We start from the raw sequence: 18,345 nt of genomic DNA, 5'->3' as shown, positions 1-18,345 counted from the left end.
AATAATTTTTAAAATATGTAAAATTGGTTGTAAGTATCTTTGTTATAAGTAGAGTAAGAAATATGTGATATGTATGAAATTGGAAATTTTTTTTTACATTATTCCAAGAGATTCAACAAACTTGATCATCATTCTTCAATAGCTCAGTATTAAATTTTTTCTATACGTCTATCTCTATATTTAAATATATACTTTAAAATTTAATAAAAATATTTGTCCATTTCTAACGAAATAATTCTATTTAATAATTTGTTTTTAGGCACTATGTAATAAACTTTCTACCTCTAATAAAAATATAACAAATATAATTACAGATAATGTAAACGCTACAAAATTAGTGGAAGACATTCCAATTAAATAATTTTTTTCTTTTCAACTTATTTAATCTATCAGTTTCTTTTAACGGGCGATAAAGAATTTATGTAAAACGCAATAACGTGAGTATAAATAAACTATTAAAAAAAGTAACAAGATTAAAAAAAAAAACAGCCAGAATATTTGAGGCAATTCAGGTCATTCTAATAGTAATTATGTATTTAGGCTTCAAAATTTCTGAGCAATTAAAAACCAGGTTCCATTCTTACTGATAAAACAGTGCTCAGCATTCCGCGTATTTCCGCCATTTCTTGTCTACTCTTTACAACCATATTTTCTAATTTTTGATTTTTCTTCATCATCTTCCTCATTTTTCTCCAACAACTAGTATTGCTTGCGTGACAACAACAGTCTTTAGATTCAGCGTCATGTCTACAAATTTGTTCCGATTCATCGCTTTCACAGCAAAGATCACGTCTTTCCAAATTGCAAGAAAGTTCTGGCTTGACTTCTGGTTCTAATCGTTCACAATGATTAAAATCATTTTCATAAGACGCTGCTTCGACGTCATTGATTCTTGCTTGTCGTCGAAAACTGCGTCTTCTGTCAGAAGCTGGTTTTAAAGCTGACTTTATAATTCCATCGCTAAATCGTCGGCCCTCTTCACTGCTATGACTCGAATGTTTCTCATCCACAATATGAGCACCGTCGCTGGCTCTTCGAATATTACTAGGCGTTTCCTCAGGTTCTTTTTTACTTCTAATTATACGTACGTATTTCCGGGATTGTCTTGAATTATTTTCTACTGTATTTAAATTTTTACTAGAATTAAAATCATCTTCCGAAAATTTAGGTTCTATCAAACTAAAATCAGACTCTGATAACGAAAAATCAAAAAGTTCTTCGACAGATTTTTGTTTTGTTATTTTTCTTTTTAATTTTTCTGTTTGTTCATTATCATACTTTTGAAGAGTATAATCTGAATGAGCAGTAATTGAGCTTGGTATATAGGAATTTTTTAGATCATTTTTAGAGTCAGTTGAATTGTCACTAGTAGAATCTTGGTGATTTTTGGAATTTATTATTTCTATAAGATCACCGTCTCCATTAAAAGCAAAAGATTTTTGTCCTAAAACATAAAATACATTAATTGATTATTATAATTTTATTTTACATTATTTATTTTTGTTTTTTAATTTTAAAGTTTTGATTATAAATGTCAATGTCAATTTATAAATACGCATGTATACATCAAGTTGTTATTCATATAAATTTATATAACAAAGTAGGTTTCAAACTTCCTTATCAAACTTTATATTTTATTGTTTTAAATATGACTTTACCTATTATCATTCGTTTGTTTCGCATGTCAGGACTTCGTGAACGTTCTCGCTCAAGAAATTGTCTATTGTTGGGCGATAGTACAGAGAGTCGAACTTCCGGTATTGCTTGAGAGTTGTATGATTCCGTATTACAATTATTATTGTTATTACAGATTGATTGTACGTCGGATTCATGACTCTCGTGTTCTCGCAAACGCTCCATAATCTTCTGAACTATTTCTGATGGCGCTACATATGGCGATCCTAAATTAAAATTATAATTCAATCATATACATTCGACATTAAAGATTCATGGAAAATTCCATCGACGTTTATAAATAAAACAAAATTCACATGCCCAAGCCAAAGCATATATAAAATAAATAAATAAAGTAGAAAAAATTTATTATTAGTCTAAAATAAGCATAGTACCAAAAAATAATGTGTTCTATTTAACAAACATAAAATACTAAAGATAAATAAGTACTAATTTGGTTGGAATTTTTAATTCACTAACTTAATAAAATAAAGATTATAGTTTATCTCTCATATGTTGGGCGTAAAAAAAAAATTAATAAATGGATATAAGGTCAAAATAAAAATCAAGTGATTATAATAAATTAAAAATCGTTATGACGATTAATCTCACAGCAAAATAAAAAATAAATAGAAATTAAAATACAAAAATAATTGAAAAAGAGAAAAAAAAATTTTATTTTGTAAATATTGTGACGTCCAACATCATTAAAGAGACTTACTAAATCATTAGGTCCGGAGTATCTACGACGTTGCACGCGTTTTGGCACTCTGAGCGTGTCGTTGCTACCTATAAAATCACCATAAGCTTACAAATACAGACCAATAGCCCAATGCCTATTCATGACTTCCGGTTATAATTTAATAATCCTACATTTATTTTTAGACCTACATTTAATTATTTCTATTGAAATTCAAGGTTATATTCAATTTTATTTAGTCTACTTGATTGATAGTTGGAATGTTGATAAATTAAATGATTATTTAAATAATAAATAAATTATTTATTACCAGTGAGTCCGCGGTATCCCAAAGACGCAGTATCAATTGATTCATTAGTCTCTTGTTGCTGTCTTACAAACTCATCAATGGCGATACCGCGTAATTTAGACGGTTGTAAAAATCTTTTTGGAATTCTTGAAAGTGGACCTTCTGCTTGTGAATTGTTGGAACCACCACCGAATCCCAGTCCTAAGAGAATAGCCTCTGGATCTGGTTTACGTAACTCCAAAAGACTTTCCACGCTGCTGCAGTGACTGCTGTCAGATTGTAAACTCGGATCTCGTACTAATCTACTGCGTGGGAAACTGAAGTTTATTATCTTAAATGTTAATTATCATAATTTTTAAGTGGATCATTGTTTAAGGAAATAATATTTTCAATAATAACAAACCTTGGAATACTTGACATCGCTATTGCGGGTGAACTGGGAGCTGATAAAGTCATAATTGGATTCTTGAGTGATGACACTTTTTTTAAATGATGGTGTTCTTCAGATACTAATGACGATGAACTGTCATGAGACTCAATGTGAATGTCGATTGAAGATTTTGTGGGAGATGGAATGGAGTTAACCCATTGCTGTACTGGTCCGCCGTTCCTTCTCATTTCCCAAATTCCTCTAAGCCAGTCTGTTACTCTTATTATCGCCTCTTTGCCAACGTTTTCTAAAAAACAGATAATTGATTATCTGTTAATATATGTTAATTCATAAATTATTATTTTTTTAATGCATATTATCTAAACACAAAATGAAAATAAATTTAGCAGATATTTAATAATTTTTTTTTAATAAATAAATTATAGAAAAAAAAATTGACTTTTAGAAACTTTTAAAAATTAAAAATGCAATTTTTTAAAAATAATTTTTTGGAACTAATTTTTTTGGCAAATAAAATTTAAAAATTCTTTTGTGACTGCTAACTTTAATGTCGTAATAAAGGAATTTGAGTATAGGATTTTTTTTTATTTTATTAAGAGTACATTAAAGATTATTACCCTAAATTTTTATTAAAAAACATTTAATTATTACAAAGTTAATAAAAATCTCGTAGAGTACTAGAAAAAATGTTCTCCTCCATGGTCGGTTCGATAACTCAAAAATGGATCATCTGAAAATAAAAACCCAAATTGCTTTTTAACCAGTAAGGATGTAGTTATTGTTGCAAGTACGCAATTTAAAAAATTTTTATTTTAAAAATTTTTTTAGCCGGGTTAAAACAAAAAAAAAAAAACAGTAAGAATAGTGAGAAAATTTTCAATTAGTCGTCATTTTTTTTTACATGAAAATTTTAAAAATTCCGTACATGCGACAATAACTATATCCTTACTGATTAAAAAGCAATTTGGTTTTTTATTTTTAGATGATCGGTTTTTGAGTTATCGAACCGATCATGGAGGGGGAAATTTTTTCTAATGCTCTACGAGATTATTAATAACTTTGTAATAATTAAATATTTTTTAATAAAAATTTAGGGTAATAATCTTTAATGTACCCTTAATAAAATAAAAAAAATCCGATCTCCAAATTCCACTATTTTCCCTGTCAAAAAATTCCCGAAAATCACCTCTTTTTTTCGATCGTCACAGTGATATTCCCCCAAACCTTTATATTTTAATCATAAATAAATTAAATATTTACTGTTTGAATTTTTAAAATAACTTTACACTGAACACACATTATGATATGATAAACGACTTTGATGTATTGATGATTATTTAAATAAAAATTCACATAAATTATGTAAATATAAACTTAAATTAAAGTAGAATATTTATAACTAAACTATAAATATTATAGATATGGCAGAGATGTTTTTTTAGCTTAAAGAATACTAAATACATTTATTAGATAACGTATAAGATTGTGCAGTGCAAGAGTATATTAAATTATCTTCTGAAAATAAGAACATTAACAAATAAACACTTTAATGTAAATAATAAATAATTGACATTGTGATTAATTAGAGTGAAAGTGATAGGAACACACATTGAAATCCTAATAGATCTACACCTTTCATTAATGATATTGTACCTGGATCTATCATATCCTGGGCTGCACAAACATATGTAAATATCTTAAAAAATAAAACTTATTAAACATAAAAAATCACTCGAAATGAAGTCGATTCTAACATGTCAAAAGTCACGTAGGACAATGTCTCACTTATTATTCATATTGCCTTGATAAAAAAAAAGAAAAAAAAACAAATTTTTAATTGGTTTCAATTAATAAATTAATTATGATATTTAAACAACAAGCAAAAAATTTTCTTACCTTTATAATATCAATCTACAGTGTCTTCAAAACTAGTTTGCGTAATGGTTGCAAAATTGTTTATTTATTTAATACAATGTAAAAAATAATATGTGTATGATATGATCCAAATGACTTGTGAGTGCGCAAAGTTATTAAGAGACTGGAACAGCCACTTGTTAAATTCCCCCCACATTATTAAAGTCTTTGACATACTCGTAATTTGTTATCGGCGGTTATAAAAATATTGAAATGTGTGTTATCAGTTGACAGTATTTTGGAAAAACAAATATTGATGATTATTATTATGGATGAAAAATATTTAATAACACACATATAATGATAATGAAATAAGTCTGAAAAGTAAATTAGTAATTAATAAGTGATTAATTATTAACTGGGTAGAATAAATTGTTATACGTTACTGTTTCAGACACACATGCAAGAACATGTTTTACAAGTGGTTTGCACTAACACAGAATAGACTGTATAAATGTCACATGTGTGTACACAAATTGATAAACATGTCAAGACGTTGCGCGCCCTCTAAAATTCGTTATTTTTCAAACTGCCAAATAATATTCATAAATATTTACTTAGATTTACTTGACATTAAATTTAGATGACATTAAAGATAGCAGCAACTATAAAATTTTTTAATTTTATTTAACAAAAAAATTATTTTAAAAAAATTAGATTTTTAATTTTTTTTTAATTAAAAATAATTTTTAATGTCTGCCAACTTCAGTGTCATTTTTTTTAAAATAATTTTTTAGAACAAATTTTTTTGTTAAAGAAAATTAAAAACATACACATCGAATAATAACTATGACAATTGTTGAATATCTATTAAATTAATTAGTTAACGTTAATTTTTATTTTGCATTTCAAGCAAAAGTTCAAGAAAAAAAAATTTAAGGAAATTTAATAAAAAAAATGTATCATAATTTTCTGACCAAATTTATGAGCCAATTACTTGTAAGTAAAAAAATTCTATGTTTACATTTTATTATTTAAATATTTTTACATTATAATTTTTATTTTTTAGTCGAATGATAAATTTCACAATTTTTATTTTTCAGGTTGTAAATTTATAAAAATTTGAACATTAAAAAACATTTTTTTAAATTTTAAATTGTCTTGCTCCAATTTTCATAAATTTAAAAATATTTTTGACAAAAACTAAAATATTAAACAGGTGACTGATTTTTTATTGTTATTTAGTATAGATTAGTACTGAAATTTCATAACCTTCAAATTACCACAAAGTGAGCCTGAGTCATCAATCCGCAAGTATCAGTAAATAGTAGTTATTTTATATATATTTATTTTTTAACAATGTCGAGTAAGAAGAAAAATAGGGATAAAATCCTTGAGAGACGTAAAAGACAGGTTGTTGGAAAGGAGGAGAGATATAGACAAGAAAGAGACAAATCTGATCCTGAAGATGACCAGTCAAGTTAGTTGTTATTCATCTATTACATGCACATAATATTATTTATAATTGTTACATAAAAATATTCATGGACATAATCTTTTTATTTAATTTTTTAAACTAGGTCGTAGAAAATATTAGTTAAAGCTATGTGTTTTTAATCATTTATTATAATTCAATGCCATTTAAATAATAAACATTTTATTAGGAACAGCTGTTGCTTATTTCAAAATTTAATGCAATAGCTAAAAACTTTATCAAATCCAATAAATTGTACAATTATTAATTTATTTCTTTATTTATTTATTTTCTAGCATACAGGTCATAGAGCTAGATATATATTAAATAAATTATCATGTCATTAAAGTTTTCCGACATTCTAAATTTTTTGATTCTTTTTTAATAATTAAATTAAAACAAAAAAATATTTTTAAAAAATTGCACTTGCAGTTTTTGAAGTTTTTTACACGTGCAATTTTTTTTTTCATTTTTTTTTTTTAATAATTTTTTTAATAAAAAAATTCGAAAAATTTTCAGATGTTGGCTAACTTTATTTTCATAAATTATCCTACATTATACAAAATATTTAAAAACATTTATAAAAAATACAAAATGCATAAATAGTTTGAGAAAATACTAATATTGCACAAATTTTTTTGTACTATTACAATGACAGATTCTTGATCTAATCTTTGATCTTATATTTTAGCGTTTTTTTTTTTTTTACTATAATTTGATGTCTTAAGATTATTAGGTAGAAGGTTAAAATATTTTATTGCAACATAGTAAGCGTTCTATACGCTAATCCTTTTTTTAATTTTAGAGAGAGATATCGACTTAAATCTAGTTCTAGTTTGTTAATAAATATTATCCAGTTATGATAAAAGTTATTTTTAAAATAATAACAGACGTTTTTTCTTATTATAGACTATTTGTTTATGTCTTAATATTTTATAACTGATAATCTAAAAAACGGAGATCTTTATTGCTTTCATTTCAATTTAATTCAAAGTATTTTAATCGAGCAAATTTATAAAACTCTGGACTGATAAAATCTGATGATAATTTAAAACTAAATTATTTCTAGATTTATTTGAATATTTTTTCATTAAAATGGAATATTTCCTTTCAGATCTCGAAGTTGAATCACCAATTCCTTTTCCAGTGGCAATGTGGGACTTGGAACATTGCGATCCAAAAAAATGTTCAGGAAGAAAGTTATCGAGGCATGGGCTTATTAAAACGTTAAAATTGAATGCTAGGTTTCCAGGATTAGTATTAACCCCAGTGGGAACAAAAGTATGTGTATAAAACAATAAACAAGTCTAACAATAAATATTACTTAATTTAAGAGAATAATTGTATTTTTTTTTTCAGTGTGTTTCACCAACTGATCGCGAAATAGTAAAAAACAATGGATGTGCAGTTGTAGATTGCAGTTGGGCAAAATTGGATGATACGCCTTTCAGCCGAATGAAAAGCCCAAATCCGCGGTTACTGCCATTTCTAGTAGCAGCAAATCCAATTAATTATGGAAAACCATGTCAATTAAGTTGTGTGGAAGCTATTGCAGCAACATTAATAATAACCGGTTTCCCTGAAGAAGCTGATTTCTATCTTGGAAAATTTTCATGGGGTCATGCATTCATAGAACTCAATTCGGAATTATTAACTGCTTATGCTGCATGTAAAAACAGTGAAGACATAATCGCTGCGCAAGATAAATTTCTAGCTGACGCTAGACAAGAACGATTGGACCGGTTAGGTATAAATAATATAAATAATATTTTTAATTAAGCAATTTATCAATTACTAATGTCAAATTATTTTTTATTAGCGATGCCTGATTTTCCTCCGAGTGAAGAAAGTGAATCTGACGATGATGAAGAAAAAGAAGACACAGTTGAAAAAAATGATGAAATAAATGAATTAAACAAATTAAAAATAGACGATAAAGAAGACGGGACTTCTGAAAAAACAAATAATTAACAGTGTGGTAATTTTAGTTAATTAAAAATATTATTGATTTTAATAATTATATTTAATAAAGCCAAAAATACTGCCTATTTACTGTTTTACATCAATTGTATTGCAGTAAATATAGTTGAATGATTAATTGGACAAATTTTTATTGGATAATTAAATGATAAATTATTTTTAACACAACATATTTAATTTTTACGTTGTTGATTTAAACATAATTATGTAAGAAAAACAAATTGATTTATATAAACATAAATATTATAATAATAATACTACCCAACTAAAAATTGGGTATTGTATTGAGCAAATAACCTTGATCATTTGAATCTAGACTTAAAATTAAATATCATTATCATCACATATATTTATTTATTCATTTACGCACTTCATTCAAAAAAAAAAAAAAAAACATAAATTCATAATAGCTATTTAATTTATGTTTAAATTATAATACTATTGTAAAGATTTACATTGCTTACAATTTTCCATTTTTTCATTGAATTCTTCGATTTGTAATGTCATTTCAAAGAAATTATACCGATCGTGAATATTTCTCGTTGCTGTACGAAGGATATGTTGTGGACTGGCACCAGGATCTGTTGAAAAAATACAAATTATTAGTGTGAAAATAAATAGAATTTTTTTAGTTGAAAAAAATTTCATAAAAGTATAAAAATTGACTCACTAATGGCAAGATGGGCTGAGAGTGCGGTTTTATCAAGTGACAAAGCCCAAATTCTAAGATTGTGAACTTTTACGACGCCTTCAATCTGCATGAAAATATTTTCAACTTCTGAATACTCAAAACCCTTGGGTATTCCTTCCATTAAGACATTCATAACATCTTTGATAATAGTTATTGTTGTAAACAATACAAGCACGGAGAATAAAAATGTACAAATGGGATCAACAATACTCCAGGTTGGCTAAAATGAAATATTATTGACAATTATAAATTATAATTATTTAATTACATATTCAAAGTAACTTTATTAAGTAAAAAAGGTTTTACCTTGAAATAAATAATCAAGGCAGCAACAAAAACGCCAGTACTCTGAATAAAATCACCAATAACATGAATATACGCAGCTCTGACATTAATATTCTGATCTTTTTCATGATTGTGACCATGTCCGTGCTCATGTCCATGACCGTGGCCGTGGCTGTGGCCGTGTTGATGTAGTGTCAACCCCATTCTAAAAAAAAAAAAACATTTAAAACAAACGTGAAAAGTCATTTTTCTCGGAGTAAAAAATTTATAATTATTTAATTATAATTTTAAATAAAACTAACACGAGATTTACCGCAACGCCAATTACAGAAGTGATCAGCATCATTTCAGCATCCAATTCAAAGTCTTTGTTGACTATTCTTTCAACAGCGAGGTAAAAAAGTATTCCAGTTACTACCCATATCAGCAAAACCGAAGTAAGCGCTCCAATAATCTTAAAAAAATATTTTCTTTAATTACATAACTAATCACAGCAAATCAGTTACTAGAATTTATAATGTAGCCGCTATTTACCTCAGCTCTGTACCAGCCAAATGGCATTTTTCTCGTTGCAGGTCGACTCGCGATCCATAGCGAAAGCAGTGATATTAAAAATGATGCAAAGTCTGTGAGTAAATGAGCTGCATCCGTTGCTATTGCCAAACTGTTCGATAATATTCCACCAACTATCTCAGTAATCATAAATATAACACATAATACACATGCAATTATTAATTTCCGTCTAGCTTTCTTGTCAATAGCTTCATCTCTTTCTCTATGACAATGATCCTCAGCTGAAAAATACATTATTAATCAATTAATTGGCCATTAATTTATAAATATAAGGGTGATTCTCTGTAAGGAAATCTTAAATCTGTAAAATTATTTTTAATTTTTTTATGCTTGATTTTTTTCAGTATTGCTGCATTTCTTAGAACTTTGAGACCTTAATTTCAAGTAATTTTTCTTAAAAATATTTATATTCAAGTATTTTATATTCATAAATCAAATTTTTTATCAATTTTTGGTGTGCAAACTTTTTTTTAATAAGAAAAATTTTTTTAAATCTTAAAATTGTCAGTTACTGTGTTTTGAAATTGGGCAGCCGAGAGGGCTGTGTATTTTGATCAAATTGAGAAAAATCAAGAAAACTATTCCAATGCATTCAACTATTCAAGTTCTCGATGAATATTTATATTAATTAGTATAATATTAAAATTCATGGATCCAATTTTATAAATAAATTATTAATAAAAATAATTGCCAGGGGACTGAGTATCGAAGTGGCCCAGACACATATTTCCAACACAAACGGTGTTTTAACACTAAATAAAATTGCGATAAAGCTAATAGCACTACGGTTATTAACTTAAAGCTAGTTAGGTCCTTATAAATCTTACAGAACATAAAATAGCACGCTGGATTTTTTTTGGCTTTGAACCTCTGGCAGGGAACTGTTCTTGAAACGCCGGGGACAAACTTTGGTTTAATGAAATAAATGAATTTTCAGTACTTTTTATTGAAGATAATTGTTATTTAACTAATTAAGTTTATAAAAATTATGGGCAAAATTATATATTATAGACGAATAACTTAAAATTTAATCTTATAGTTTCAATTTTGGAAAAAGGACAGCCCAGGGGACTGTTATTTCGATGGTTTACGAATTTATAGCAAAAAAACCAAAATTTATTTCATTTTAGTTTTCAATCCTCCAATTAGAAATATTTTTTTACTCTCGTAATAATTTTTTTTTAGTAACAAAATAACAATTTTTCTAATAAAAAATGCCCAGAACAGCAAAAACATCCTTACAGAGAATCACCCATTTATAAATGGATTCATTTTATTAATTTTTATTATTTTTGTCTAGATTTTTTATTATAAAATCTAATAATGCAGAGAATGTGACTCTGTCTAAAGCTAAAGGAATGTGGAGTACGCTACCGCAGAATGAAGCCAATCTCAATCAAGCTTACAAGGAAGCAAGAAATGTTTTGTTGATTTTTTCAGTTAAAGAATCGGGTAAATTTGCTGGTTTCGCGAGACTCAGTACTGAATCTCGGAGGGATTGTCCGTCAATGCAATAGGTAAAAATTTGGGAAATAAAGACTACTTCCTTTAATTTCGACCACATATAATTTTTTAATGCTTTACAATTAAAAGATTTACATTTATTATAAATAAATCTTTCGCATAATAGTTTAAAAATACCCACACACAAAAAAAATTTTAATTTAAAAAGTGTATCATGTATTGTTATTATTTTTATTTTTGCTTGAATTATGCTCGTAATGTTTGCATAATTGAGAGCACAAATTATAACATTCTAAAAGAATTTTATGCATAACATAAAATATTGTTTATAAATGTCATGAGTATTGAAATAATAAATTTTCGAGTAGTCACGTATTTGCTGCTGAGCTGGTAGTAATTATTAAGTAAAAAAATTGCTTACCCTGAGAACGACTTGGGTAACTGCCTACAGAAACTTCATCATCAGTATTTTTAATAACTGTACAACATCCAGATAATTTTCCATGTACACAAAAAATAACTCTTTTACTGGATGTGTCCGTAGAAATTGACTCATTGTTGTTGGGTGGAATGCTTGTGCCATATCCAAAGGCGGCTTGATCTTTGAATCTGTAAAAAAAAATAAATCATTATTATCTATCAATATTTTTAAGATAACTAATTGATAGCGATTAATCAAGCCAAAATAATTGAATAATAATTTTTACACAGAAAGAAAGAAAATCTTGAGTCAAGCGTAAATTTTCTTGAATCAAGAAAATCTTAAGGAAGATTGAAAATTTTTTTTAATTAAGTTAAAATTTCTTGAACGAAGTTAAATTTTTTTAATCTAAAAAAATTTCTTCTTCCTTACAATTTTCTTGGTTCAAGAAATTTTTTTTTTCTGTGTATATAAATACAAACAATATAATTTTTTATCACATTCCAAAGAAGTTTTAATAGTCAATAAACAAATAAAAAAAAACAATTAATTTTCTTATAGTTTCTAATATGCATTGTTATCAGTAGAAATAAAAAAAAAAAATTATTGTACGCGGTATCAAATAATGACAATACAAGTAAACTTTATCCTTAGTAAAATAACTTTAAGTAGCGTAAAATAATTTTAAGAATATGAACAAAAGTTTTAACAATGAAATTTATAAAACATATCTACGATAGCATTAAAGTTTCATTTTTATGATCACTATAAATGATGAATACATTTTTTTTTTATTATGCAACAATGTTATGTTTCAATTTTTTTATGTTTCAAATTAAAATAATTAATTCGATTGCATGCATTTAAGTATTAACATACAATCATTGTAATTTGATCAATTATCATAATCTTTAATTATTAATTATCAATTCTTACAAACGTTAATCTATAAAAAAAATATTTAATCAATAGTTTGTCAAGTAAATAAATCGCTGAAATATTTACATTTCAGTTAATCGATTAATACAAAAAATTAATTAAAAGAATAAATAAATACTAGCAACAGACGGTAATATTTTTATGTCATATTCAAATGTCAATAATAAACATAAAATTATAGCCGTCTGTCTTTATTGTTTATTTATTTTTTTCTCTTCATCTTCCGATAAAGATAACGGTAGCAACACTCCAACCTTGACTTGAATTTGTTGTTAAAAATTTTTTTCTAATTACTTAATTCTATGCAGAATTTTTTTTTTTTGGTCTGTAATCATTATTATATGGCAATTAATCAGAAGGACACTATTAAAAAGTAATAATGAAGTAAAGGAATAATAGATTAACAACTGCACGATGATGCCGTTTTTTTTTTTCTTCATTCTTTTACTTGAGCCGAGAGTTCTTGGTAATTTTACGTAATAAATGTATGTAGAAGAATGAAAACCAGATCATTGTGAGAATAAAATGTAAGTATGACTAAATTTTTTTTTTTAATCTTTCTGAAAGAATTATTTCAGTTTATTTAATAATCTATAATTACTATTTTTTTTCGCAGGTATGATAGACCATCTTCGCAAGAGATATATCTAAAATAAATTAATATTACGGTCTGATACCTGTTAGTTTCAAGGACGAAAGTCAAGGTAATCTAACAAATTATTTAGACGTAAAAAAAGGCATCAGAAGCTTCTATTTGACTTCGAGTTTTAGCAGAGGATTAATTTAAAATAATTGTCACGAATGCCTTTGAATTTTTATGTCAAGATTTATATTAATGACATTTAAGGTAGCTGTCGCTTGAAAATTTTTTTATTTTATTTAACAAAATAAATTTGTTACAAAAAATTGTTTTTAAAAAATTGCATTTTTAATTTTTTTTAATTTCTGTGTCAATTTTTTTTTCTTTTTTTTTTTTTGCCATAATTTATTTTTTATAAAATTTTTAAAATTATCAAATATGTGATATGACATTAAATTTTGCTGACACAATTTTTTTTATTTTTAACAAATAAATTATGGCAAAACAAATTATTAAAAAATGGACTTGTAGAAAATTTAATAAATAAAAAATGTAATTTTTTAAAAATAATTTTTTTGTTAAAGAAAATTAAAAAAATGTCAAGTGTCAGCTAAATTAAAATTTCATAAATTATCAATGACATTAAATGTAGCTGTCACTTCACAATTTTTTAAATTTTCTTTAATAAATAAATTATGACAAAAAAAAATTATTTAAAAAATTGACTTTTAAAAATTTTAATAAATAAAAAATGCAATTTTTTGGAAAAAATTTTTTTGTTAAAGAAAATTACAAAATTATCAAGTGACAGCTAACTTGAGTGCTACATTAATTTTCATTTTATATTAAAATGTATTTGATTTCGTAAAAATTTCAAGTTTTCTTTTTCGACAGAATTTAAAGTAATCTTCAGCTTAAAAGCAATATAAAAAAAAATAAGAATAATAAAATACCAACGCCATATGGATCGGCTTTTCCAGATTTTTTGAATTATCCAGTTTGTTGATCTTTCGCGATCTCGATTCGTTTTCATTAACATCCACCTCGAGTCTTGAGTATCCAGGCATTATTTCTTCTTATGTAAGTAAACACAGTCAAGTAATACCACAGCAATAATATAAATATTTATATTATAAAAATCTATTTATATATATTTAATTAATAATTAATAATTATTTACACGCCCAGAATATGACACAACACGGTTTATTTTAACTAGCCTATATGCATACCCGCCTATGCCGTTTTTTCCGAGGCAGTTCTTATCTTTGTATAGCTTCCTGTGTCATCGCACAAATTGACTTATCTTCAACACTCGATTTTAGTTCTATCAATTAAGTTATTACGTTGTTAGCAAGTAGATTAACATTTATGGTTGCAAAATGACTAGTAAATATTTATAAAATAAATAACTAACAATGTTTATTTATTTATTTATTATTTTTTTTTTATAGATATGTACAGTTGTAATTAGGTTGATAAAAATAATTTCCAGGCGAGAAAGTTTAACAGCCTTACTACACAGCAGCACATCACTATATGGAAAGTATTTAACTGAGTACTGCATACGGACTTATCAGTTGGCATTCACTTGTAAACAGTCAGTTAGAAGGGGTCAGAGAGGACAGAGAGGATCTGAGAGGACTTGCCTCAAATCCCCACAATTTTTTTATTTCGCACCGAAGACTCCCACGCGATTTTATTCTATCTCTTATCGAGTGTTGAGACTCACTCGGAAAAAGCAACAGATTATAATTTTATAGAATTATACTGAGATAATTGAAACTAATAAGGCGAAATAATTGGATTGATAAGAAGAATAAAAAATTAAATTATACAGAAGACGGTAAGTAAGACTATAAAAAACTAAGATAGGTAAAACAATTATAATTATAATTATCTTCAAGGATTCTAATTAATTATTTACTAATTAAGAATTTTAAAACAACTTACAGGCTGATTTTTTCACTGTCCATTATCGGTTTTTTAGATGTAAGAAGAAGTAACACGTACCTAAATGAGAGCGTTTTTCACCAAGTGATTTAAGACCAACGTTTTGAATTGTTAGGTGAGGATAAGTGCACACGTCACTTAAATGATAAATAAAATCCAACGAAGACATGTTATTCTTTCATCTTTTTCTTCGATGAATGACCAATGATTTGTTGTAATAATAAGATAAAAAAAAAAGGAAGAAAACAAATAGTCTAGTAAACCACCCAAGAATATTCTCAGTTTAAAGTAAAATAAGATATACATTTAAATGTTAAGTTGACATTTTTTTTTATACTATTTCCCCTCATTGTTTTCTTTACTTTTTAATCTTTATTCTCGACCAATGCTATTCTCTGGCGTTATCATTTAACAGAATTCATCGCAGTTATTTAATCTCTCGAGGATATCATTTTTGTGCTTATCCAAAAATTTAGAAAATACTTTTTTTTTTTTTAGATTTGAATTTACATATGTTTGCTTTTTAAATTTTTCTCAATAAACTAAATAAAAATCAGAAGAAACTTATGACACTAAAGTTGACAGATATAAAAATTTTTTTAGATATCTATAACAATTAAATTATTATAAAAATAAATGTCATTAAAGTTAGCCGACATTTTTAATTTTTTGATTTTTTTTTAGTAATTGAAATAAAACAAAAAAATATTTTTAAAAAATTGCACTTACAGTTTTTGAAGTTTTTTACAAATAAAATTTTTTTGTAATAATCTTTAAAAAAAAAAAAAAAAATTTAAATGTCGGCTAACTTAATTTTCATTAAAAAAATTAAATTAAAAAGTTTCACATGTAAAAATTAATAAAAATTACAAGTGAAAATTTTTAGAAGCATATTTTTATTATAATTGATTTATTAAAAAAATTTTTAAAATGAATAGCTAACTGCTAACTTCGGTATTATAGAAACGTTTGTAATTTTATTGAAAATTAACAACAATATTTTAAATAATTATTCGAAGACTCAGTAATGAATTAATTAAAAGTACTTAAGCCAAGAAATTTAGTTGATAGAATAATTAATAATATACATACCCAATATTATTTTCCATGTTTAATTTTGATGTTTGAAAAACTATAACATTATTCACAAATTCTCAACATTAATTAAAATCGTTTTTTCATAAACGAAATTACTAAATCAACAGATCCAAATAAATTTTTACAGTTTATTAATAATTTAATGTGAGTTTTATGTTATGAAATGAGAAAACTGATTAGCGGTAATTGTACAGATAAAAATAGTTTAAAAACTGTGCGCGTCTAGATGGAAAGCATTTGCTTGACTGAGACGAGAAAACCTAATCGCTCAGTATAAATAGTACGATTGAAATTGAGTGTATATTGTCGTCGAATCAACTTGATTATGGGAATATCATCGATATACTGTAATAATCGTACTGAGCAATCATACTAGAATGCAAACCAACGAGTCTGCTGAGAGTTTTTATGTTTTTTAATACCTAAACACCGGTTGAATAACGTAACTGGTGGGATTGAATTTTAGATATTTTTTTCAGTTATGTAAAAAATATATTCTTTATACTATTTAGTAGAGACCTTAACTCCAATATCACGGTGTGAGCAAACTGCTTTTTTTTGTTTTTCATTTTTTTAATAACAATAACAATCTTATAAGTGTTACAAATAAACTGATAACAACCAGAAGATTATTGTCTCCGTTGATTGTGTTTAAGCTTAAAATTTTAATAAACTGATAAAATTGAAATGTATTAGACACAATACTTCTCTCCTCTAACATGAGTCACGTAATACAAAAATAAATTCAAATAATTACATTTTTTTAGTTTATTACTTAAAAAAAATTATTAATTAAATTAAAATTATTAATACTAGCAATTTTGAAGTCACTGTGTGACTGCCTGACTTGTAAACTATGAATAAATAAAATTTTGCTTTATTAAATAATTACTGTTGTTAAATTGCACTGTACTTTTTTAACTATTGACGTTTTTAAAAATATAAGCTCATCCCGATGTTTAATTCATCAAGAGCTTTCATTTGAATACCCACATGCATTTTTGATATATTTTTCATATATACATATATGTATAATATATATAAAATATATGAAAAATTGATGTGGGTACTCAAATGAAAGGTCTTGATGAGTGTAACATCGGGATGAACTTATATCATTAAAAATATCAATAGTTCACAAGATACAAGATCATTTCTTAATTATGTATCTAGAGATAAAGCATTTTCGAATGAAGCCTAAATACTTATCATAAAATGACTATTGGTGAGAATGATATGAAACCTTGAAAAGGCATCACTCTAGGTCAAGACCTTTCTAATGATACCAAATTTAAACATAAAAACCCATTTTATCATATAAATACACTGACCTTAAAATTTTTTTTTTTCTCTTAATAACATAGATTAATTGAAAAAAGTAATCTTAAAATTAACAGTAGTTCAAAAGATGAATGAATTTATAAATATATTATGAATGAAGATATTGTATTCTTGACATATGTGTTTAATCGTTAATTAATTTGCTTGATAACGAAAGCGTAAATTAATTCTTACTTTGCAATAGAGCTATTCTCGAGCGAATCCAGATCTGAATAAGAAGTATCTAAAGACATAATTAATATTACACTTATTAAAAATAATTTTATAGACTAAGTCTCATCAATTGATTGATCACTGATGAAACAATTAAAATTTCACGTGAATTTCACGATGCTTTAACTAAGAATGAAGCAAACCAAGTTTACATTTTCTTTCCGGTTTATACTATCCATGTTAAAATAAATCCGTATTGTTTGATGAATGCTATTCAATAATTTCAGTAAAGAGATTATAATATTATTAGAATTATAAATACAATTTATGCACACCAATAAATAGAAGATTATTTTGATTTTCTTTTTTTTATTTATTTTTTTTTTGGTAAGAATCATGTTTTTTTTTTTTTTTTTTTTTTTAATTATTATAAAACTAAAGCGTATATTGTACAATGCGATGTGATGAAAATAAAATATCGTCAA

At 25.8% G+C, this 18,345-nt stretch overlaps 3 protein-coding genes across 12 annotated transcripts; 1 reads left to right on the top strand and 2 right to left on the bottom strand.

The window, feature by feature from the left end:
• Window positions 1-68: 68 nt before the first annotated feature.
• Olf186-m (Ki-ras-induced actin-interacting protein-IP3R-interacting domain olf186-M) lies at window positions 69-5,543 on the bottom strand. Of its 5 annotated transcripts, none has more exons than XM_074242487.1 (5): window positions 4,951-5,543; window positions 3,067-3,340; window positions 2,685-2,980; window positions 1,659-1,901; window positions 69-1,444 (listed from the first exon to the last, which is right to left on the bottom strand). In XM_074242487.1, exons 2-5 carry the CDS (start codon window positions 3,279-3,281, stop codon window positions 561-563), a joined length of 1,638 nt encoding a protein of 545 aa, XP_074098588.1. In that variant the 5' UTR covers window positions 3,282-3,340; window positions 4,951-5,543; the 3' UTR covers window positions 69-560. The 5 variants fall into 5 exon arrangements, with proteins under 5 accessions (XP_074098588.1, XP_074098581.1, XP_074098568.1 ...); XM_074242480.1 differs by lacking the exon at window positions 4,951-5,543 and adding an exon at window positions 4,708-4,860 and having other exon boundaries at window positions 2,685-2,965; XM_074242467.1 differs by lacking the exon at window positions 4,951-5,543 and adding an exon at window positions 4,708-4,859.
• Window positions 5,544-6,074: 531 nt separating this feature from the next.
• LOC141527209 (18S rRNA aminocarboxypropyltransferase-like) lies at window positions 6,075-8,430 on the top strand. The gene is made up of 4 exons (XM_074242568.1): window positions 6,075-6,388; window positions 7,497-7,663; window positions 7,742-8,129; window positions 8,202-8,430. The coding sequence occupies exons 1-4, from the start codon at window positions 6,268-6,270 to the stop codon at window positions 8,351-8,353; spliced, it is 828 nt and encodes a 275-aa protein (XP_074098669.1). The 5' UTR covers window positions 6,075-6,267; the 3' UTR covers window positions 8,354-8,430.
• A 328-nt stretch (window positions 8,431-8,758) lies between these two features.
• On the bottom strand, window positions 8,759-18,057 carry LOC141527179 (proton-coupled zinc antiporter SLC30A2). 6 transcript variants are annotated; one of them, XM_074242558.1, is made up of 8 exons: window positions 17,882-18,002; window positions 16,361-16,400; window positions 11,797-11,984; window positions 9,873-10,132; window positions 9,641-9,792; window positions 9,360-9,543; window positions 9,033-9,273; window positions 8,759-8,943 (listed from the first exon to the last, which is right to left on the bottom strand). In XM_074242558.1, the coding sequence occupies exons 2-8, from the start codon at window positions 16,375-16,377 to the stop codon at window positions 8,801-8,803; spliced, it is 1,185 nt and encodes a 394-aa protein (XP_074098659.1). In that variant the 5' UTR covers window positions 16,378-16,400; window positions 17,882-18,002; the 3' UTR covers window positions 8,759-8,800. The 6 variants fall into 6 exon arrangements, with proteins under 6 accessions (XP_074098659.1, XP_074098622.1, XP_074098631.1 ...); XM_074242521.1 differs by lacking the exons at window positions 16,361-16,400; window positions 17,882-18,002 and adding exons at window positions 14,273-14,390; window positions 15,329-15,594; XM_074242530.1 differs by lacking the exons at window positions 16,361-16,400; window positions 17,882-18,002 and adding exons at window positions 14,273-14,387; window positions 15,329-15,594.
• Window positions 18,058-18,345: the final 288 nt, after the last annotated feature.

Source organism: Cotesia typhae, unplaced genomic scaffold (assembly GCF_013202065.1).
Source record: "Cotesia typhae breed Kobodo isofemale line unplaced genomic scaffold, CoteBio_Ctyphae contig_11, whole genome shotgun sequence".
NCBI classification, from domain to species: Eukaryota; Metazoa; Arthropoda; class Insecta; order Hymenoptera; family Braconidae; genus Cotesia; species Cotesia typhae.
The sequence above is the reverse complement of the archived record's forward strand: the minus strand, read 5'-3'. Positions and strand labels throughout refer to the sequence as shown.

Excerpts from the sequence above, each read along its gene's own strand:
- Olf186-m (XM_074242467.1), bottom strand. Across the intron at positions 1,902-2,684 it reads GGGATACCGCGGACTCACTG|GATCGCCATATGTAGCGCCA; the intron begins GTAATAAATAAT and ends ATTTTAATTTAG. Across the intron at positions 1,445-1,658 it reads AAACAAACGAATGATAATAG|GACAAAAATCTTTTGCTTTT; the intron begins GTAAAGTCATAT and ends TTTATGTTTTAG.
- LOC141527209 (XM_074242568.1), top strand. The coding sequence starts at position 6,268 with ATGTCGAGTAAGAAGAAAAATAGGGATAAAATCCTTGAGAGACGTAAA. Across the intron at positions 6,389-7,496 it reads TCCTGAAGATGACCAGTCAA|ATCTCGAAGTTGAATCACCA; the intron begins GTTAGTTGTTAT and ends ATTTCCTTTCAG. Across the intron at positions 7,664-7,741 it reads TAACCCCAGTGGGAACAAAA|TGTGTTTCACCAACTGATCG; the intron begins GTATGTGTATAA and ends TTTTTTTTTCAG.
- LOC141527179 (XM_074242521.1), bottom strand. The coding sequence starts at position 15,437 with ATGTCTTCGTTGGATTTTATTTATCATTTAAGTGACGTGTGCACTTAT. Across the intron at positions 11,985-14,272 it reads GAAAAGCCGATCCATATGGC|ATTCAAAGATCAAGCCGCCT; the intron begins GTTGGTATTTTA and ends TTTTTTTTACAG. Across the intron at positions 9,544-9,640 it reads GGCGTTGCGGTAAATCTCGT|AATGGGGTTGACACTACATC; the intron begins GTTAGTTTTATT and ends TTTTTTTTTTAG.